This window comes from Amblyraja radiata, chromosome 16 (assembly GCF_010909765.2).
Source record: "Amblyraja radiata isolate CabotCenter1 chromosome 16, sAmbRad1.1.pri, whole genome shotgun sequence".
In the NCBI taxonomy this organism is placed as follows: domain Eukaryota; kingdom Metazoa; phylum Chordata; class Chondrichthyes; order Rajiformes; family Rajidae; genus Amblyraja; species Amblyraja radiata.
The window spans coordinates 19,934,819-19,957,910 of NC_045971.1; the positions used below are offsets into that span (position 1 = coordinate 19,934,819).

The window sequence follows — 23,092 nt, forward strand, 5'->3', positions numbered from 1 at the left end:
TTATATACTAATAACTTATATCTTTCCGAACAAATTGGTTACCCTGAGAAAAAGCAATAGGATTTGATAGCACATATGAATTATTTTGTAAAATATCTATTAAATCAAATTGTACTTTTTCTTTTCTGAATCGTTCACTCATTTGTCTTCTTTCTTCCTCATACCTCTCACAATGTATAATGACATGCTCTATTGTCTCTTCTTGCCCACAGTATTCACATCTGCCTGTATTATGCTTGCCTATTATAAAAAGTGTACTGTTCAGACCAGTGTGTCTAAATCTGATTCTTGAAATTACTGTCTCCTCTTTTCTGTTTTTTCCTGCACATCTCATTTCTCCCACTTTCCTCTGGACTCTGTAGAACCACCGTCCTTTCCGCTCTTCCTCCCATTGCTTTTGCCATCTTTCCTTCAGTCTTTGCTTAATAATGTCTTTGATTTCAGTTTTACCTATGTTAATACCTAAATCAATCTTACTTCTTTTTGTTACCTCTTTTGCTACCTTATCTGCCATTTTGTTTCCTCTAATGCCAATGTGTGCTGGTACCCATAAAAATATGACTGTAAGCCCCATCATTTGAATTCTGAATAGTGTTTGTTGTATTTCAATCAAAATGTCTGGTCTACTGTCTGAATGGCTGTGCTGTAAACTCTTTATTGCTAAACTTGAATCTGAACAAATAACTGTCCTTAAAGGCCTGGTATCCTCGACCCACTGTACCGCTAACAATATTGCAATCATTTCACCTGTGTATACTGAGACCTCATTATTGATCCTCTTCCCTACTTTGATGTGAAATTCTGGTACAATAAATGCTACTCCTACTTTATCTACTGAATCTTTTGATGCATCTGTATAAATTTGGACAAAGCTGTAGTATCTGTCAAAGTATTCCTGTATGATGAATGAATTATACATATGTTGTTTATCCTTGTTTTTCTGTTCTAATATTGTAAAGTCTACTGTTGCATCTGGAAGTATCCTAGGTGGAATTGAAGGTAATGGAACCGTTGGAACCACATTTAATTGTGCTATGCTGATTTGTAATGCTCTCTGAGTCACTGTCCATCCAAAACTTTTTGTTTCCCTTCTCTCCTTTTCCCAGCATGGTTTGACAGTAACTTGTGCTGGGTGTTCTTGACTGTGGCCCTGTAGGTTAATCCAGTAATTCAATGAAAACTGTATCCTTCTCATCTCTAGAGGCATCTCCCCCATTTCAACCTGTAATGCTGCTGTTGGAGTTGTTTTTATTGCACCTGTACATATTCTCAATGCCTGATATTGAATGATGTCTATTTTCTTAAGAGAAGTACTTGATGCGGACCCATACACCACACAACCATAATCTAACACAGATCTAATTAACCCAGTGTATATAGCCTTCAAAGCTGTTCTATCTGCCCCCCAATCACATCCAACTAAACATCTCATTACATTAAGTATCTTCTTACATTTGTCCACTACTTTCTGAATATGAACCATCCATGTAATCCTCTCATCAAACCATAAACCTAAAAATGTATAGTATTTTACTCTCTCCAATTCCTGGTTATATAATTTTAGTTTTACCTCACTACCAATTTTCTTCCTAGTAAAAAACATTATCTTTGTTTTTTCCACAGAAAATTTGAATCCCCATTTATATGACCACTCTTGTACCTTTATTATAGCCCTCTGTAGTTTCTGCACAATAGACTTCACATTTCTCCCCCTTTTCCAGATTGGGGGGCTTCTTCCACCACGAGGACCACCTATGTACCTCTCATCTGTACTTTATCTAGGATTGGAGGTTGTGCATTGGTTAGGGGAGGAAATCAATTGTTGGTTTCATTAGTGCTACCTTAATCTTTATTTAAACACAGCAGGACACCAAATGGGCATGTGCCTAAACACTATTGTGGAAAGACAGGTTTTGGGTACTGGCTTGAGAGACAGGTATTTTAGATTTATGCAGGAAGGAGGAAGCTATGGTGGTTTCCTCAGAGCAGATTAGTAGATGAACTAGAGTTAGCCACTGGAAATTTATGATGGTTTGGGTGGAATAAAGATGAGAAAATGTTTCAACTCTTGGGAGTCATTAAACAGCAGACACACAATTAATGCAATCGGCAAAAGAGCAAGTGAAGTGATGTGGAGAATTTTCTTTTATGCAGCGAATTGTTATCCGGGGTGTACTGCTAAAGTAAATGGATACAAATTCAATTGAAACTTCTAAAAGATAATTGGTTGTAAATGCGAAAATAAAAACAAGGAGAGCTATTTTTAAAAATGCTGTTGACTCTCTGGATAGTTTTTAAAGACTTAATGTAGGTTTGATGGATTCTTGCCTTAAGTTAACCATCTAATTATTCTATGAACTGGAAGAAACTGTTTTCATGTACTTTTGATTAGAAGAGGCCATGCCAATAGTGATGAGAAAGTCTCTTTCCTGGAGTCATGGAGTCATACGCCAACCCAACTAGCCCATGCTGACCAACGTGCCCCATCTACATCTGCCTGCATTTGGCCCATATCCCTCTAATCCTATCCTATCCATGTTTCTTAAATGTTGTGATACTACCTCAAAGGTTCAAAGGTTATTTTATTAGTCACATACACCTAGGTGTAGTGAAATGCTTCTTGCCAATGCAGCACATAAAGAAAGAATACAGACATAACAGTAATAAAGAAATTTAAACATAAAAACATCCCCCCACAATGGTTCCCACTGTGGGCGAAGGCACAATGTCCAGTCCCCATCCCCAGTTCACCCATAGTTGGGCCTATTGAGGCCTCCACAGTTGCCTCCACGGAGGCCTGATGTTCCAGGCCGTTCTCGCCGGGTGTCGGTGCTCCGGCGTCGGGAGAATCCTCACAGCGGCATGGGACACCTGGAACGGCCGTTTCCGTACTGGAGGCCGTGGCTTCCGAAGCTAGATGGAGCTCCACAACTGGTGATCTCGCTGAGAGATCCCAGGCTCCCGATGTTAAAGTCAGCGCCGCTGCCTGCAGCTGGCCGCTCCACAGACCAGCAGCTCCGCGATGTTTTTATCGGCGGTCTCAGCTCACCGGACTTCCAGCGCGGCGACCCGGGCAAGGCATCGCCCGCTCCGGGATAGTGCTCCAGCGCTGTGCTGCCGCCGAAGCCGAGGTTCTTGGCGGTCCCCAACAGGAAACACCGCTTCAGGCCCGCTGGTAGGCCGCGAGGACGGGTCGACGGTGCAGCCCGGAGAAACGCTGCCTCTCCAACCAGGTAGGGACCCTAGAAAGCAGTTTCCCCCTCCCCGCCCCCCCTCCCCGCCCCCCCTCCTCCCACATATAAAAGGCTAGAACTCCAGAACATAAAACTCAACTAACTAAAAATTTAAAAAAAGAGAGAAAAAACAGACAGCTGCAGGCTGGGCAGCCATACCACACAGGACGGCGCCCCCAAACCTCAACCATCTCCTCTGGCAGCTCGTTCCATATAGCTCCCACCCTTTGTGTAAAACAAGTTGCCCCTCAGGTTCACATTAAATCATTCCCCCCTCACCTTAAATGCCATACTTCCTCTGATCTTGATTCCCCTACTTCGGGTAAAAGACTCTGTATTTACCCCATCTATTGCCACTTTAACTTTTTTTGTTGCCTGCTCACACCAACACGAGCAATCATTAGTGGACATCAGTCAATCTCAAACAGAACGGAGAGCACTCACTTCTCTGGCCCTCCCAAGTTTATATATTCATACAAAGTAAAATTCCCTCTACTATGCTTCAAAATACACTTGTCAAAATGAGTTTCTTTCCACCTCATTCTGTATGCTCTCAGAATGAAATCTCCACTTTGAAGTTGTGAGCACATGTCAACAAGGTACTGATCTGAAGGTGTCAAAATTACTAGGGCCTATTCAACCAATAAAGATAAAGATTGTCATCATTCTCGGTCTAAGTTGCAGTTGAAATCATAATCTGAAGTCAAAAATCAACAATGTTTAATTGTCACATGTACAGGCAACAGGACAACGACATTCTTACTTGTTGTAGCTTAACAGACCCTTTAGCACGATAACAGAGCGATAAAATAAATGACAATCAATAAATTAATAGCTGGGTAACCACAATAAAACACACCGAAGTCCGTAGTGCAACCAAAAGCACAGTCGATAGGCAATCGTTGTTGCTGAGGTTAGTGTTGCAGTCTTTTCGAGCCTGATGGTTTTTGGGAAGAACCTGTTCTTGAACCTGCTGCTCCATGCTCCTATTCCTTCCTGCTGATTGTAGAGTGAGAGCAGACCAGGCTGATGTGGGCCTTTGATGATATTGACTACTTTTTTGAGGCAGAGGTTCCACAGATCCCTTCAATGGTGGTCAATACCTGTGATGGATCGTGCAATTTCTACTACTATCTGCAGCCTCCTTTGTTGTTGGGCGTTAGAGTTATCAATCGGGGCGTAATACAACTACAGATAGACACAAAATGTTGGAGTAACTCAGCGTGACAGGCCGCGTCTCTGGAGAGAAGGAATGCGTGACATTTCTAGTTGAGGCGCTTCATGCAATATTGAAGTGTCTTGACCCGAAACGTCACCTATTACTTTTCTCCTGGATGCTGCCTGACCCGCTGAGTTGCTCCAGCATCTTGTGTCTATCTTCGGTGTAAACCAGCATCTGCAGCTCTTTCGTACACATTTTGTGATGCAACCAGTCAGCATGATCTCTATCGTACACTTGTAAACATTCTGTGGAGTATAAATCAACGTATCAAATCTTCTCCATTTTCCCCAGAAGTAGATCATTCTTAATGATCTCCATTTAATATGTTCTGCATCTTCTTGCGTCTGCCATTTTCAGAAGACGGGGTATCTCGCCGGCACCAGTTCAGCCTCCGGTGGTCCCCAGTGCACTCAGCAGCCCCGTGACCAGCTCCCCACCTGCAGATGGGCCTCAGGTGCTCAGGTAAGCGTGGCCAGAGATATTAAAGTATTTGAGATGTAATTATGAATTCTCATAATTATATTTTTTCTTCATGGTTTTCATTTCTCCTGTTCTCTGGAAGCAGTGAACCCGGCAGAGACAGGAGCAGTTCCAGAGCCAGTGACATGGTGGTGCCTCCACCTCCACCACCACCACCACCCACCCCGGCAACCTGCGAAACAGGTCAGTGTTGGCACATGTGCAAATCTTATATCAATGGAAATGGATACAGTGGGCTGCAATAAGTTACCAATTTGCGAAGAAAAGTGCTGGTGGAACTCTGTGGTTCAAACAACAACAGACACAATCTAAATTGTGAAACTAGAGGAAGGAATGTAGGTGATAGAGGGAGGGGGATAGACAAACACATGTGTGGAATAGACGGACAACGTTTCAGACGATGAATAGACAGATGATGACAGGGGCGCTTTATCTGCCAGATCTTTTTTTTTGCTCCAGATTCGAGCATCTGCATATCCTCATGTAACCAATCTGCAATTTGTAATTTAGCTACAAAAACCAGCCCTTCGACTCAACTTGACCATGCCGACCAAGATGCGTCATCTACGCTGGTCCCATTTGACTGGGTTTGGCTCATATCCCTCTAAATCCTGTAAACAAGGAACTGCAGATACTGGTTTGCAAAAAAAACACAAAGTGCTGGAATAATTCAGTGGTTCAGACAACTTCTCTGGAGAGGTTTAAGAAGGAACAGCAAATGCTGGAAAATCGAAGGTAGACAAAAATGCTGGAGAAACTCAGCGGGTGAGGCAACATCTATGGAGCGAAGGAAATAGGCGACGTTTCGGGTCGAGACCCTTCTTCAGACTGATGTGGGGGTGGGGCGGGAAGAAGAAAGGAAGAGGCGGAGACAGTGGCTAGTGGGCTCTCTGCCTCTTCCCTTCTTCTCCCCCCCCCCCCACCCCCCCCCACCCCCCCCCTGAAGAAGGGTCTCGACCCGATCCTTCGCTCTATGGATGCTGCCTCACCCGCTGAGTTTCTCTGGAGAGGTGATGTTTCTGGTTAGGCCCATTCTGCAGACTGATTGTAGGGAGGGTGGGATGAGGGAGGAAAGAAAGCTGGAAGAAAGGAGGGGCAAGATAAATTCTGGCAAGTAGACACAAAATGCTGGAGTAACTCAGCGGGTGAGGCAGCATCTCTGGAGAGAAGGAATGGGTGACGTTTCGGGTCGAGACCCTTCTTCAGACCCAAAACGTCACCCATTCCTTCTCTCCAGAGCTGCTACCTCACCCGCTGAGTTACTCCAGTATTTTGTGTCTACCTTCGATTTAAACCAGCATCTGCAGTTCTTCCTTACAAATTCTGGCAAGTAATAGATTTGAAGGTTTGAAGGAGGATAGATTGAAGGAGGGTGGGTTAGATAGGCAAATGGTTTGACAAAGCCAGAGATGAAAAGACAGAAGTTGTGAGAAAATAGAATTGAAGAGGTGCAAATTGTGAAGCTAGAAGAAGGAATGCAGGTGGTAGAGGGAGGGGAAGGTGAGAAATGAGTATGGATCCAGATGGGAGAGGTAGAGAGAGGGGTGGGGGCAAAAGTGAAGGGCTGGGTGGGTTTGTAGCTGCTTAAAATTGGAGAATTCAATGTTCATACTATTGGGTTGTAAGTTATCCAAGCGGAATATGTGGTGGTGTTCCTTCAGTTTTTGTGTAGCCTCACTCTGGCAATGGAGGAGGCCTAGGACAGAAAGGTTAGTATGGTAATGGAGGAGGAGTTAAAATGGTTTGCAACCGGGAGACTTCTGAACAGTTAGCAGCTGAACAATAGCTCTCGGATTGCCAGGGCCTTCTGGATCTCCCAGTTCTCCAGAGATGCTGCCTGACTTGCTTAGTTAGTCCACTTTACCCTCCAAATCATTCTTATCCATGTACCTAGGAAAGGGTTGAGAAGGCTGTGGGTCAAATGCAAGCAAATTTGTACTAGCCCAACATACCAACTTGGTCAGTATGGATATGGTGGGCCAAATGAGCTACTTCAATGCTGATTAGCTCTATGATAAAATTACAATTTGTTTTTTGTTGTTCTGAAACATTAAAATTTACGTTTTGAACCATGACTACCATTGAACCAAGAATACCTGCTGTATATCAACAAAGCTGAAATTTAAAGCACTGTAGCAGCACTCTGACTGCTTAAGTACCTGTTTCGGGAAGAATATGAGAATTTAAACGTGTCAGCTTTTTAAGTGGTCAAAAACTATTGGTCATGATTAAAAATGAAGAACAAGGAAATGTAGTTGTGCGTGAAAGGAAAATGTTAGTAAGAGATGTGATTGGAACAAATGGCATAAAAATTCCAATGATAATGAGGTTTCTCTGTTAAGAAAGAAGAATGGTTAAAGGTTATGAAGGTAATACAGAAGTAACGAGGTGGACTTTAATACAAAAGGAACAAATGTGTCAAAATACACTTTGTATTAAAATAAATTTGAAGTGGATTTAATGTGGAGTAAGCCATTGTCTGGAATTTAACGCTATTTTATGAAAGTGACCTTAATTTGAAAAGAGATATTAAAATCAGTCCTTATCTTGGAACAGCTTTTACCATTATTAATTTTAATTTTAACAGGCCAGTGCTCTTGAAAAATGAACTGTAAAAGCAAGTGCCATTGAACAGAGCCCCCGTGTGGACTGTTCAGTGATAAGCCTTCTACTCTGCACTGAAACTATTGTTTCATGCGCTTATTTAAAACTTATGGCTCTGCTAGCTTAAGGTTGAATCAGTTTCAAATAAAAGAGATAGTGGGAGTAATTTTTATGTAATATATGCAAGAGATAGAAAACCAGGTGATGCAGATAATTGGCAAATGGCACCATTGCTGCTGTTTAATATCAAATGTTGTAATAACTTTTGATATAGCCGTCAAAATAGCACTGCAAGACTTAAAACCACCATGTTCCATATTTGATTTTTGAATAGGTATCCCATGATGTCACGGTTGTTCTTTGCTTAATATCTGAATTTTGATATCATTGAATTAAGCGTTTATTAAATTTCACTGGTGTTATTTAAGTTTTCCTGCAGTTGTCAGGACTGGGGGGGCTTGGGTTACAAGGAGAGACTGGATAATCTGTGGCTGTTTTCCTCGGGCATAAGAGGGTGAGGTGTGACCATATAGGAATTTATTAAATCAAGAGAGGCATAGAAAAGACGATTGCCACAATCTTTTTCCCCACATGTTGGTATTGACTTATTAATGCCACCTGTACTGAGTTACAGTGAGAAGCTTGTGTTTGCATTCTAGTCAAAATTCTAGTTGTAATCAAATCATACTAGACAGGAGTACACGCAAGCCATAAACAAGTACAACAGGTAGTACAAGCAGAGAAATACTAGAGTGCAAAATATAATGTTACAGCATTATAGCATCACAGTGACACTGTTACAGGTACAGAGAAAAAAAGTCCAAGGTCCACAGTGAGGTAGGTTGAAGATTAACATAAAGGAAGACCATTCCTATAAGGCTAAACAGAGGGGAAAAAGCTGTTCCTAAATCCTAAATTCCTAAATCTGGTGGTATGTGCCTTCAGAGACGAAAACTAGGGCGTATAGGTTGAAATTGAGAGGGAAAAATTTAACGGACCTGAGAGGTAACGTTTTCACACAGATGGTGGTGGGTATATGGAACGAGCTGTCAGACCAAATGGTGAAGGTAGGTAGAATATACCTACATGGATAGGTGCTTACATGGACAGGAGATGCTATCCCATTTGGACAAGTACATGGGTAGGAAAGGTTTAGAGGAATACAGGCAAAATTCGGGCAAATGGGACTAGCTCAGGAGGACATGGTTGGTAAGGATGAGTTAACTGTGGGGCCTGATCACATGCTGTATAAGTCTACGACTCAAGAGATTAAATTGATCAAGGTGGTAAAGAGCGAGATTAATTGTATTTATTGTGATTTAAAGATGGAATTGGTTTCCCGGAACCATTGGCTGTGAATTCATTGGGGCTGCCCCCTGCCCCTCCTCCTCCACCAGAAGTCACCAGTGAGATCTACCTCCCTCCTCCTCCCCCCTTAATGTCTGATGCTCCCTCATCAGGTAAGCAACTATAAGTCTTACTTTTTTTATCCCCTCACTGCCATAAAGGTAATTTAAAGTATTATTTCTATTTGTAACATTTTTTATAACATCAGTCAAGATATTGAATTTAATTGAAAACTGCTCTGGATTCTACACGCTCCTCTGTGTTTGGAAAAACCACAAGACTTTCAGCTAACCGGATGATAAATAGATTTGATATGTCACCCATTATTTGAGCCACATCATAAAATTAAACAATTTGAGCCACCTCATGAAATCAAACAATTTCTACATTGCACAGGGCCATTTGTACATCATGTGACGTTAAATGGTGACTGTAGATTATTCAAGTAACCTTGTTCTAACTTGACTTCTCTTTGAGTTTCTCTCTCTCTGCCCCTATATCTCCCTGAATTGGTTTATTATTGTCATATGCACCAAGATACAGAGAAAACCCTGTTTTTTTGCGTGTTCTCCAGGTAAATACAGGTGCACAACCTTTTATCCGAAAGCCTTGGGACCAGACACTTGTCGGATTTCGGAATTTTTCGGATTTCCGAATGGAATATTTTTGGCGCAGATTAGGTAGGTAGTGCGGGCGGCTTGAAAAGTCTGGAGCGGCTGCCTCCTCCCCGGAGAATCATTGTAAATCATTGCTTAAATGTTAGTCAGTTAGTTTGGAGGGATTTTATGTGGGGGGTGGGGGTTAAGGGGGAGACTTTAATTCTTAGTCCCCTACCTGGTCGGAGAGGCGGGGAGCGGGCAATGCCTTACAGGGTCGCCCTGCAGTAAGCTCCAGAGCGCTGTGGCCGCCGACTCCCAACATCGCGGAGCTGGGGGCTCCGTCCGGCCGCGGGCGGCGCCGGTTGGAGCTCCGACCCCGGCAACTCTACCCCTGGCTGCGCGGCGCTCCAAATCCAGCGCCGCCCGCGGCCGGACGCCCGCAGCCCCAGCGTCGCGATGTTGTGTGTCGGCGGCCACAGCACTGGGATACCAGCGGGGAGCGGGCAATGTCTTACCGGGTCGCCGTGCGGTAAGCTCCGGAGCGCTGTGGCCGCCGACACACAACATGTTGGCGGCCACAGCGGTGCTGGGTCTGCGGGCGTCCGGCCGCGGGCGGCGCTGGATTTGGAGCGCCGCGCAGCCAGGGGTAGAGTTGCCGGGGTCGGAGCTACAACCGGCGCCGCCCGCGGCCGGACGCCCGCAGCCCCAGCTGGGAGTTGGCAGCCACAGCGCTCCGGAGCTTACTGCACGGCGACCCGGTAAGGCATAGCCCGCTCCCCGCCTCTCCGACCAGGTAGGGGACTAAGAATTAAAGTTTCCCCCATCACCCCCCCCCCCCCCTCACATAAAAGCCCTCCAAACTAACTGACTAACATTTAAGCAATGGTTTACAGATGTTTAAGTGTCTCCCCGGTCTCCGGGGAGGAGGCAGCCGCTACAGTAGTACAGACCTGGGTTGACCGTGGGTCGTTTCGGGTCAAGTTTGGCGCCAAACGCGAGCTTTGGTGTGCAGACGACATCCTGGAAAAAATGGCCGGTTTTCGGAGTTTTTCGGTTTCCGGAACTCCGGATAAAAGGTTGTGCACCTGTAATACCATAAATAAATACATTAGGTAGTTCAAAAGAGAATGTGTACAGAGTGTAGAGCATCAGTTGTGGAGAAAGAGCTGATAGAAAAGTGCAAGGATTGGGAGATCGGGATATTATTCTTAGCACATTAGAGATCTGTTGCAGGATCAGTGTTGAGGTGCATGTCACTCATTGAGTTGGTGATCGGTTAGAACCCATGGAAAACCATTTATTCTACAGCTATTACAGTCTATTGGAAAGTGGAGTAAACAGTCTGACAAGATGCTCAAGGTAACAGAATCAACTTCAGATAAAACCAAGGGAGGTTAGTTATAGTCATAGGGTCATACAGCATAGGAACAGGTCCTTCAGTCCAATTCATCCATACCATCCCATCTAAGTGAGTCCCATTTACCTGTGTTTAGCTCAACCTTTCCAATCCATGTATCTGTCCAAATGTCTTTTAAATGTTGTTATTGTACCCGTCTCAAATAATTCCTCTAGCAGCTCATTCCATTCACTCCTCCCTCTGTGTGAAAAGAATGCCCCTAAGGTTCCTATTAAGTCTTTCCCTTCCCATCTTAAACCCATGCACTCTACTTCTTGATTCTCCTACCCTGGGAAAAAGACTCTGTGCACTCACCCTATCTGCTATCCTCATGATTTATACACCTCCATAAGATTACCCCTCAGCCTCCTGTGTTCCAAGGAATAAAGTCATAACCTAATCAACCTAATGCTACAGCTCAGGCCATCAAGTCCTGGCAACATCATCATAACTCATCTGTGCCTTTCCAGCTTAATCACATCTTTCCTACAGCAAGCTGACCAAGACTGAACACAATACACCAAGTGCAGTCTCGCCTATGTCTTGTACAACAGTAAAATAACGTTCCAACTTCTATATTTATTTCATGACTAATAAAGGCCGATGTTTCAAAAGCCTTTATCACTGCTCTATCTACCGGCAGCGCCACTTTCAGGGAATTATGTACTAATACTCTTAGATCCCTCTTCTCTCTGCACTGCTCTTATATCAGATCAATCCCAGTCTTTTGCAGAAGGCATGATTGATGAAGTAATCACCCAGTCATGTACATGCGGACAGGTAATTCTCCAGACACCACACAAACTACATGACAGTGAAACTCATCAAGTAAACGTACTGAGAATGCACTGCGAACTCTGAGGCATCTGCACCCCTCCCCTGTACAAAACTGAACTGAGAACACAAATATTATGAATAAGTCAAAAAAAGGCGAATTAACAAGCAATTGCTTTTTGTTAATAATGTGGACAAAATGGTATGCAGATGCTGGTTCATAAAAAAAAAGACATTAAGTGCTGGAGTAACTCAGTGGTTCAGGAGGCATCTCTTAAGGGCATGAATAGGCAATGTTTTGGGTCGGATCTGCAAAAAGGGTTCCGACACAAGTCGTCTAATCTTGCCCTTCAGAGATGCTGCCCCACCCCCTGAGTTACCCCAGCACCTTGTGTCTTGCATTATTAATAATACTGTGTTAGGTTGCTTTAAATCCAGCTGAAAACATTGTAGTTCCTTTTTGTGGATGGGACATGTTGATGGATTTGTTGTCTGCCTTGTATCTCTGTGATGCAGCTAACTCTGCTTCAAGCTGTCAGCACCACCTTACGTGGCAGGGTCTTCGGCAAGGCCACAGTACAGCAGCTTCTGCGAGCCTCAGGTCCCGGCGCTCTGTAAACTCTCCTGTCCGACATCTATTTGCTAGTGCCACACCTCTCACCTCCCTGCTCTCAAGTAAGATTTCTTCAGCTACACAAATTTTAGAATTCCACTTTGTGCAATGTAATCTGATACATTTGCTCGAGTGTCTTACAAAGGCTTTTATTTCTCTCTGCTACTCCCTTAGTCTGTTCCCCAGAACCTGTCCTCTCCCCTTTATTGCCGTCTGTTCCACAGATCCCACTGACTGGCTTTGTCGCACGCTTTCAGGAGAATAGTAAGTTTCTACTTTACTTGCTTGCTCGTCTCTTCACTGTTTCTATTACAAACACTATTGCAAAATTGCCATTTGACAATATAATCTCAACAAGGAAATAAATGTAAATAAATAATAGCATCAGTAATGATAACCATGAACAGCAGTACAGTGGTGCAGCTGCCTCACAGTGCCAGACACCCAGGTTCGAACCTGTCCACGGGTGCTGTCTCTGTGGAGTTTTTATGTTCTCTCTGTAACTGTGTGGATTTCTTCTGCGTACTTCAGTTTCCTCCCATATCCCAAAGACGTGCAGGTTTGTAGGTTAATTGGCCTCTGTAAATTGCTCCTAACGCAGGGAATGGACGAGAAAGTGGGATAACATAGATCTAGTGTGAATGGGTGATTGAAAGTTGGTGTGGACAGTGGGCCGAAGGGCCTGTTTCCATGCTGTATCTTTCAATCGATCAAACCGACTAGATTGTCATATCTGGTTCACCAATGTAAAGAGAAAGTGCACTGCCATCTCCCCCTGTGTGGCCTACTGGCTCCATTTAAATATCACTTATCTGACTCAGTAAGTCCTTTAGTTTGAGTTTAGTTTATTGTCACATGTACCAAGGTACAGTGAAAAGCTTTTGTTCATGCTAACCAGTCAGTGGAAAGTCAATATATGATTACAATCAAGCCATCCGCAGTGCACAGATATGTGATAACGGGAATAAAGGGAATAACGTTTAGTGCAAGATAAAGTTCAGGGCCTAATTAAGATCAACAATTACGGGAGCAGAGGTAGAATTGCTGCCTTACAGCGCTTGCGGCGCTGGAGACGCGGGTTCGATCTCGGGGTACGTTCTACCCCGTGACCTGCATGGGTTTTCTCTGAGATCTTCAGTTTCCTCCCACACTCCAAAGACGTACATGTTTGTAGGTTAATTGGCTTGGGTTTGTATACTTGGTATAAGTGTAAAAATTGTTCCTAGTGTTAATGTGGGGGATCGCTGGTCAGCGCAGACTCAGTAGGCTGAAAGCCCTGTTTCCGTGCTGTATCTCTAAGCTAAACTAATCAACATTGTTCATCCCAGCTTTTGCACTTGTAGGACATGGGAGGGTCAGTGTTATTTGCCGCTTTGCTGCTTGTTTACTTGTATTTTTGATTGTTGTTTCAATTAGCTATTTTTTTCTCTTAATTCTATATTGTTTGAGTGTTCTTCCTCCATCATTGATCCTAATCATTGAAAAATGCTCATATTTCATTACAGCTATCCAGCAAAATCCATATTCCATGAATTAATAAAAATATCATATTAGTGATGTCAGAAGAATAAATGTATTCATGGTTTTATGAATTGATTTGGTTGTGAATGTCTAAACATGTTGCAAGGTCATCATGCCCAGGGCAATAGTTACTGGATCATGACTATTCAATTTAACCCAAATCTCAGCTGGTATAGGGGGTGGTGGTACCTGGACCTTCAGAAAGTATTTGATAAGGTCCCACATAGGAGATTAGTGGGCAAAATTAGGGCACATGGTATTGGGGGTAGAGTGCTGACATGGATAGAAAATTGGTTGGCAGACAGGAGTTGGGATTAACGGGTCCCTTTCATAATGGCAGGCAGTGACTAGTGGGGTACCACAAAGCTCGGTGCTGGGACAGCAGCTATTTACAATATACATCAATGATTTAGATGAAGGGGTTTAAAGTAACATTAGCAAATTTGCAGATGACACAAAGCTGGGTGGCAGTGTAAACTGTGAAGAGGACGCAGGGTGACTTGGACAGATTGGGTGAATGGGCAGATGCATGGCAGATGCAGTTTAATGTGGATAAATGTGAGGTTATCCACATTGGTAGCAAAAACAGGAAGGTGGTTGGTGTCAAGTTGGGAAAAGGGGAAGTACAACAGGATCTGGGGGTCCATGTTCATCAGTCAATGAAAGTAAGCATGCAGGTACAGCAGGCAGTGAAGAAAGCGAATGGCATGTTGGCCTTCATAACAAGAGGACTTGAGTATCGGAGCAAAGAGGTCATTTTGCAGATGTATAGAGCCCTAGAGAGAGCACACCTGGAGTATTGTGTGCACTATTGTGTGTACTTTTGAAGAAGGACATTCTTGCTATTGAGGTTAATTCCTAGGATGGCGGGATTGTCATATGCTGAGAGAATGGAGCGGCTGGGCTTGTATACTCTGGAGCTTAGAAGGATGAGAGGATATCTTTTTGAAACATTTAAAATTATTAAGGGTTTGGACACGCTAGAGGCAGGAAACATGTTCCCGATGTTGGGGGAGTCCAGAACCAAGTGCCACGGTTTAAAAATAAGGGTAAGCCATTTAGAACAGAGACAAGGAAACACAGAAAGTTATGAGTGTAGAATTCTCTGCCTCAGAGGGCGATGGAGGCCAGTTCGCTGGATACTTTCAAGACAGAGCTAGATAGGGTTCTTAAAGATAGCGTAGTCAGGGGATATGGGGAGAAGGTAGGAGGAACGGGGTACTGATTGGGGATGATCAGCCATGATCACATTGAATGGTGGTGCTGGTTCGAATGGCCGAATGGCCTACTCCTGCACCTATTGTCTATTGTCTACTATCGTAGATTGCAACCTGGTCCGCCCTGTTTCAACGAATGCAAGCAACCTGGCGTGCACAATCAAATAGAACAAGTGTCCTACAACTTTAGGCTGTGCACGCCATACGCAAGAAGAAGAAGCTGGTATAGGAACAGGAATTCATCTCTTAATTATCTGAATTTTCAGGCAGTTCTGTGAAAGTAATAGGGGATCCTCAGTGAAAATGTCTTTGCACATTTATGTTAGGAGGATATTTCGTCCTTGTGAAGATTCTTGACCTAGAGTTTTATATGTATTTTGTTGGATTGGTGGCCAATGCCAATGTTTTTCTGAATGGACCTACCAGCATTTGTCTATTTAAACAGCCATGGGTCTTGGACTTCCAGGTCAGGATTATTCGCAATTCATGGATTTACCGATGGATTGATCTGTGTGATCTGTTGCTGGATGCAATCCAGAGGAACCCAATTTTGCTGTCATCTCCCAGCATTACACCAGAGAATCACCTCTTAGGTCCTGGACAGGATCAATGATGTCAATGGGGATTGTAGGGCAATGGTAGAGAAGAGCATAGGTTAACTATTTTGACATTATTTCACTTTATATCCACATTTTACAAATGTTCATTATTATTAATTATTTACAAGCATTGTTAGTTGTTTTTATAAGAACACTTTAGTTTCCAGATTGCTAAAATTTTAATAGATTTTACTTAGCCCTGTTACACTTAGAAACTACTAAAGAAAACGCTGATGGATTTTATGGTTGTCAAAGCTGGAGTTGGGGCTTTGTTGGCTTTCAAAGCTGTTGAATGGCCTTTCCAGTGCCAAGCATCCTCAGTCCATCAGTAGATGCCCTGCTGCCCACCAAGTCGTGGCACTGGTTTTGGAGATGCTTTGAGATAGTGAGAATGGTCCTCTAAATTCAGCCAGGTAAGGATGGCCATGGATGTAATATGACTGGTGATTCAGGGCCATTGCATTGGGCAGCATGGTGGCACAGCGGTACAGTTGCTGCCCACAGCACCAGAGACCGGGTTCGATCCTGACTACAGGTGTCCGTACGGAGTTTATACGTTCTCTCCATGACCACTGGGTCCCTGGGTGCTCCGATTTCCTTCCACACTCCAAAGATGTAAAGGTTTGCAGGTTAATTGGCTTCGGTAAAGATTCTAAATTGTCCCTAGGGTGTTGGATTGTGCTAATTTACGGGGATCGCTGGTCGATGCGGATTTGGTGGGCCGAAGGGCCTGATTCCCTGCTGTATCTCCAAAATAAAATAAACTAAACTAAACGTTGAGTCAGCATTACTGATTTGTATAAGTGATTTACCAAGACCCCTTTCAGTGAGTGTAAAAGAAGCCACAAAAACAAATCAAGTCCTGTAGTGTTCTACAATAGAAATGAACAGAAGAGTTACACAAATTAATTAATCTCAATAATTGAGTTTCATCCTATTCTAAAAGCAAATGTAAAAAACTTGACCCTTTGAATTTGACTCTCTTTTGGAACCCACGTTTTCGTTTTATCAGTGTCAATTTCTCCAAATGTGTATTTCTCTAAAGTTGCATATAAACAATCATGTAATAAAGATACAAGCATAAAAGATAATAACCAAGTGTAGCTTCCCTCCGGATCACTCACCATGCTGACTTAGGAATCTATTACCCTTCCTTCATCATTGCTCGGTCCCAAAGAATCATTGACTACACAGAAACATTGAAACGAACTGCAGGAGTTGGGCATCTGCACTTTAAGGCCTTCTCCAGCATTCAACGTGAGCATGGATGAACAATAGGAGTACAATTACATACCAGAGACCTAGAACCTAAGGAATTAGAGATTATTCTGTTTACTACTCTCTTTTCTATGATGTGTGGTAATTGGTGCGAGTACTACCTTCTGCAATGCTTACGCTTCCCATTAGACATTCCTTGGTCTGATTTTTGTTATTCTGCTTCCAGTCACTGAATGTCCACCACCACCACCTCCTCCTGACTACATGCTTGACTTTGATGAATGTCCACCCCCTCCGCCTCCCATAGACTACCTAGATGACCATCACTTGGCACCAGCCAACTACATCGAGAAAGGTACTGCCAGGTTTTTGTTTACTTTTTGTAACAATATTGTTAATATCATTTTCCATGATGATTGCCTGTAAAGCCGATAGATTTCATTCATGTTGAATGGATGATGTTGAGAATGATTTAATACTTGTAAAATGGGGGATGCATATCTATGTGCATATCCAAAAGCCTCTTAAACACCATTATCATATCTGCTTCCACCACCACCTTCTGTGTAAAAAAAAAACTTGCCCTGCACATCTCCTTTAAACTTTGCCCCTCTCACCTTAAAGCTGTGCCCTTTAGTATTTGATAGTTACAATACAATACAATACAATACAATACAATACAATACCGTTTATTTGTCATTTGAACCTCACATGAAGTTCAAATGAAATTTGGTTTCTGCAGTCATACAACAAGAAAAGAACCAAGACACACACCAACACAATCCACACAAACATCCATCACAGCGAATCTCCTCCTCGCTGTGATGGAAGGCAAAGTCTTGTCTCTCCCCTGCTCTCCATTCTTCTCCCGATGTCAAAGTCAAAGTCAAAGCCCCTGGCGGGCGCTAGAAAGTCCCGCGGCCACTTAAAGCCGTGCCGGGCAATGCAAGGCCCTGCTCCGGGTCCCAACGCTGGAGCCCCCGGCGGGCGCTAGCAAGTCCCGCGGCTGTTTAAGCCAAGCCGGGCGATGTAAGGCCCCGCTCCAGGTCACCTTCAACCCCGCAATTCGGGCGGGAGAAGTCGCCGTTGCCGGTGCCGTGCCCTGCAAAGCCAGCTCCCGGTGTCACCAACCACCGGAGTCGGGTCGCAGCAACGCGCCACCACAGCTCTCCACGCTCCGAAGCCGGCCAGCTCCACGATGGTAGGTCCGCAGCTCTGCCGGCTCCGCGACTTGAGCCCCCAGCTCGCTCTGGCTGGAGGCCGCTCCACGGCGCCAGGCCCCAACGACAACGGAGACCCGACAGGGAAAAGGTCGGGTCCCCGTACAGGGAAGAGATTAAAAAGTTTCCCCCACTCACCCCCCCCCCCCCGCCCCCCCCGCCCCCCCGCCCCCCCGCCCCCCCGCCCCCCACACATACACAGTCAAAATCCCACCACAAACTATACCCTCAACAGGACAATAAAATAAAAAAAGACAGACGGACTGCAGAGGCCGCTGCGACGTCGGTCGCGCCACCCACCGTTCCATCCTTTGTAGGGTTGTCCACCCTACCCATGCCTCTCATAAGTTTATATATTTCTCTCAGGTTTGCCCTCAACCCCCAACATTTCAGAGTAAACAGTCCATGTCTGTTCAACCTTTCCTTATAGCAAATACCCTCTAATCCAAGCATCGTTCTGATAAACCTCCCCTGCACCCTCTCCAAGGACCACAATGGGATGACCAGAACTGCCTGCAATACTCCAAATGCAGCCTAATCAAAATCCTATAAAGCTGCAACATGACTTCCTTATTCCTTACATATATACACAATGCCCCAATCAATGAAGGCAAGCATATTATATATCTTCACCATGCTATCTGCAGTGAGTTATGGACTTGGATCCCAACATCCCTCTGTACATTAATGCTGTTCAGGGTCTTGCCTTTAATTTTATATTAGAAACATAGAAACATAGAAAATAGGTGTAGGAGTAGGCCATTCGGCCCTTCGAGCCTGCACCGCCATTCAATATGATCATGGCTGATCATCCACTGATATTTTCCCCTTACATTCAAATCCCCGTACAGTCTCATACTTATCCTAATTTGTATTTCCATTAGCATAAATGTAAACATAAACAATAAATATTAGCATAACTAAAGACTATTATAAGGCATTCATCATTAATATGAGTTGAAAGTGTTAATGAGAGTGAGGTAAAAATGCTTTAAATGTTAAAGATGAGAAAGTCACCTTCAGATAAAGGTTCACGGATGAAAGAGGTGAAGCATTGACTTAAATGGCTTCACTGGGCTATCTGTTGCAATTCTATACCTTATTGTCAGTGCTTCCATCTCTCCCCCCTCTCCACATTCCTGCTGCTTCAATCTTATGCATTTACATCAATTTATCTTCTTTCCAGAAATGTTTTTGACGAGTTTATATTCTCCCATTAGCAATGGTACACTTGTGCTCATCCTTGCCTGAATCGACCTTATAAATTTAAAGTTGGTTTTCAAAATCATCTCCTATCTGTTTTGCCTGATTGATTTAACATAACTTTCTCTCCTTTCAAGCACTCTGTTCTAATAGAACAGCAAACCAATTTAGGGCAAAACAATATCAAAAGCAAAGTCCTTGTTGCATTAGTGGTTCTTGCGAAGATATTTCTGCTTCAATTACTCTGGTTCGGTTTCCAGAATCAGTACTTTGTATCATGCGACACTCAAATGATTTGTGCTTCTCCTCCCCCTCCCTCCAATCCCGTTCCAACCCCTACCTCTCTCTTCACCCCTCAGTTGTTGCTCTCTTTGCCTACAACAAAAACTGCGAAGAAGACTTGACTTTCAAAGAAGGAGAAATTATCTATGTCATCAAGAAGAATGAGAATGGATGGTATGAAGGCATCATCAATGGAATAACCGGCTACTTTCCTGAAAACTATGTACAGCCGATCGATTAATAATAATAATAATGGATGGGATTTATATAGCGCCTTTCTAATACTCAAGGCGCTTTACATCGCATTATTCATTCACTCCTCAGTCACACTCGGTGGTGGTAAGCTACTTCTGTAGCCACAGCTGCCCTGGGGCAGACTGACGGAAGCGTGGCTGCCAATCTGCGCCTACGGCCCCTCCGACCACCACCAGTCACTCACACACATTCACACACATTCACACACAGGCAAAGGTGGGTGAAGTGTCTTGCCCAAGGACACAACGACAGTATGCACTCCAAGCGGGATTCGAACCGGCTACCTTCCGGTTGCCAGCCGAACACTCAGCCCATTGTGCCATCTGCAGGATCACCTGCAGGATTCACCAGCAATGTGTATCATCATGTAATCCTTAGAAGGAGCATGTCTTTTTATTTGGTGGATGAAGGTGATGCCTCTTAAATCTTGCAGCTGACTGATGTCACAGCCCATGGAAGCCTCTTTGTCTGCTGGGCCAGGTTCATATTTACGAAGCATAACATAACCTTCGAATGATGCAGCGAGATTGTAAACCTTAAGACAGCAGCATCCTCAAAATAACCAGGACACTGGACCCATCCTTTCTCTTATGTACAAACTGTACAAAAGGGATGGATTGCACCTTAACAGGTGGGGGACTGGCATTCAGGCAGGCAGGTTTGCCACTGCGACACAGGTGGTTTTAAACTAAATAAGGGGGGTGGGGGGTGGTCAAATGGGATAGTCAAGAATGGAGTTAAAGGGAAAGGGAGTAAAGGGATAGTAAATAACCCCAGAATTAATGGGAGAGAAAGCTCACAAAGGGATAGGAGAGTATGGCCAAGTGTAATAGGGATCGATGTGAATGGTGAGATGCGTAAGGAATTAAAAGTACTGTATTTGAATGCGCGAAGTATAAGATGCAAGTAGATGAGCTTGAGGCTCAGATAGAGGTTGGTAGATATGACATTGTGGGGATTACCAAGACGTGGCTGCAGGAGGATCGGATCTGGGAACTTAATATTCAGGGTTATACAATCTATAGAAAGGACAGGTGGGCAGAGGAGGCGGGATAGCTCTTCTGGTGAGGAATGGAATTCAGTCCCTTGTGAGGGAAGACATAGGGACTGACGAGGTAGAGTCACTGTGGATTGAGTTGAGGAATTGCAAAGGCAAGAAGGCACTAATTGGTGTTATTTACAGACCCCCAAATAGTAGCCCGGATGTAGGGTGTAAGTTGCAGCAGGAGTTAAAACTGGCATGTAACAAAGGTAATGCCACTGTGGTGATTGGGGATTTCAATATGCAGGTAGACTGGGAAAATCAGGTTGGTTCAGGACCCTAAGAAAGAGAGTTTGTGGAGTGCCTCTGAGATGGATTCTTAGAGCAGCTTGTAATGGAGCCGACCAGGGAAAAGGCAATTCTGGATTTAGTGTTGTCCAATGAACCAAATTTGATAAGAGAACTCGAGGTAAAGGAACCGCTTGGAGATAGTGATCATAATATGATTAGTTTTAATCTGCAATTTGTGAAGAAGAAGGTTAAATCGGAAGTGTCAGTGATGCAGTTGAACAAAGGGGACTATGAAGGCATGAGAGAGGAGCTGGTCAAGGTAGACTGGAAAGGGATACTAGCAGGAATGACGGTGGAACAGCAATGGCAGGAATTTCTGGGCATAATCTGGAAGACGCAGGATCATTTCATTCCAAAAAGAAAGAAAGATTCTAAGGGGAGTAGGAGGCAACTGTGGCTAACAAGGGAAGTTAGGGATAGAATAAATCTAAAAGAAAAGATGTATAACACAGCAAAGAGTAGCTGGAAGCCAGAGGATTGGGAAACTTTCTTAGGACAACAGAAGAAAACAAAACGAGCAATACGGGCTGAAAAGATGAAGTACGAGGGGAAGCTGGCCAGGAATATAAAGAAGGACAGTAAAAACTTCTTTAGATATGTTAAGGGAAAAAGAATAGCAAAGTCAAATGTGGGTCCCTTGAAGGCAGACACAGGTGAAATTATTAATGGGGAACAAGGAAATGGCAGAAGAGTTGAACAGGTACTTCGGATCTGTCTTCACTAATGGTATGTTAGCTTTCGTAGCAAAAGGATTTGAGTATAGGAGCAGGGAGGTTCTACTGCAGTTGTACAGGGTCTTGGTGAGACCACACCTGGAGTATTGCGTACAGTTTTGGTCTCCAAATCTGAGGAAGGACATTATTGCCATAGAGGGAGTGCAGAGAAGGTTCACCAGACTGATTCCTGGGATGTCAGGACTGTCTTATGAAGAAAGACTGGATAGACTTGGTTTATACTCTCTAGAATTTAGGAGATTGAGAGGGGATCTTATAGAAACTTACAAAATTCTTAAGGGGTTGGACAGGCTAGATGCAGGAAGATTGCTCCCGATGTTGGGGAAGTCCAGGACAAGGGGTCACAGCTTAAGGATAAGGGGGAAATCCTTTAAAACCGAGATGAGAAGAACTTTTTTCACACAGAGAGTGGTGAATCTCTGGAACTCCCTGCCACAGAGGGTAGTCGAGGCCAGTTCATTGGCTATATTTAAGAGGGAGTTAGATGTGGCCCTTGTGGCTAAGGGGATCAGAGGGTATGGAGAGAAGGCAGGTACGGGATACTGAGTTGGATGATCAGCCATGATCATATTGAATGGCGGTGCAGGCTCGAAGGGCCGAATGGCCTACTCCTGCACCTAATTTCTATGTTTCTATGAAGACACAAACAATCTCCCAGAAGTACAGGAGGACAGAGGATCTAAAGAGGTCGAGGAACTGAAATAAATTTTTATTAGGCGAGAAATTGTATTGGGTAGGCTAATGGGACTGAAGGATGAAATATCCCCAGGGCCTGATGGATTGCATCCCAGGGTCCTCAGGGAGGTGGCTCTAGAAATAGTGGACGCATTGGTGATCATTTTCAAATGTTCAATAGATTCAAGATCAGTTCCTGTGGATTGGAGGATAGCTAATGTTATCCCACTTTTCAAGAAAGGAGCGAGAGAGAAAACGAGGAATTACAGACCAGTTAGCCTGACTTCGGTGGCGGGAAAGATGCTGGAGTCAATTATTAAAGTGGTAATAATGGGGCATTTGGATAGCAGTTAAAGGATTAGTCCATGTCAGCATGGATTTATGAAAGGAAAATCATGCTTGACTAATCTTCTGGAATTTTTTTAGGATGTTTCAAGTAAAATGGATGAAGGGGAGCCAGTGGATGTAGTGTATTTAGACTTTCAGAAAGTCTTTGATAAGGTCCCGCACGGGAGAATGGTGACTAAAATTAAAGCACATGGTATTGGGGGTAGGGTGTTGACGTGG

At 43.9% G+C, this 23,092-nt stretch overlaps 1 protein-coding gene across 1 annotated transcript in view; it reads left to right on the plus strand.

Moving 5' to 3' along the window:
- The window catches only part of LOC116981737 (abl interactor 1-like), a 41,998-nt gene extending 22,229 nt beyond the window's left edge, over positions 1-19,769 (plus strand). The window contains exons 5-9 of the mRNA XM_033034790.1: positions 4,813-4,917; positions 5,018-5,118; positions 8,865-8,999; positions 17,050-17,178; positions 19,606-19,769. Coding sequence (XP_032890681.1) covers positions 4,813-4,917; positions 5,018-5,118; positions 8,865-8,999; positions 17,050-17,178; positions 19,606-19,769 — 634 coding nt within the window. The remainder of the gene's footprint in view (positions 1-4,812; positions 4,918-5,017; positions 5,119-8,864; positions 9,000-17,049; positions 17,179-19,605) is intronic.
- The last annotated feature ends 3,323 nt before the right edge of the window (positions 19,770-23,092 follow it).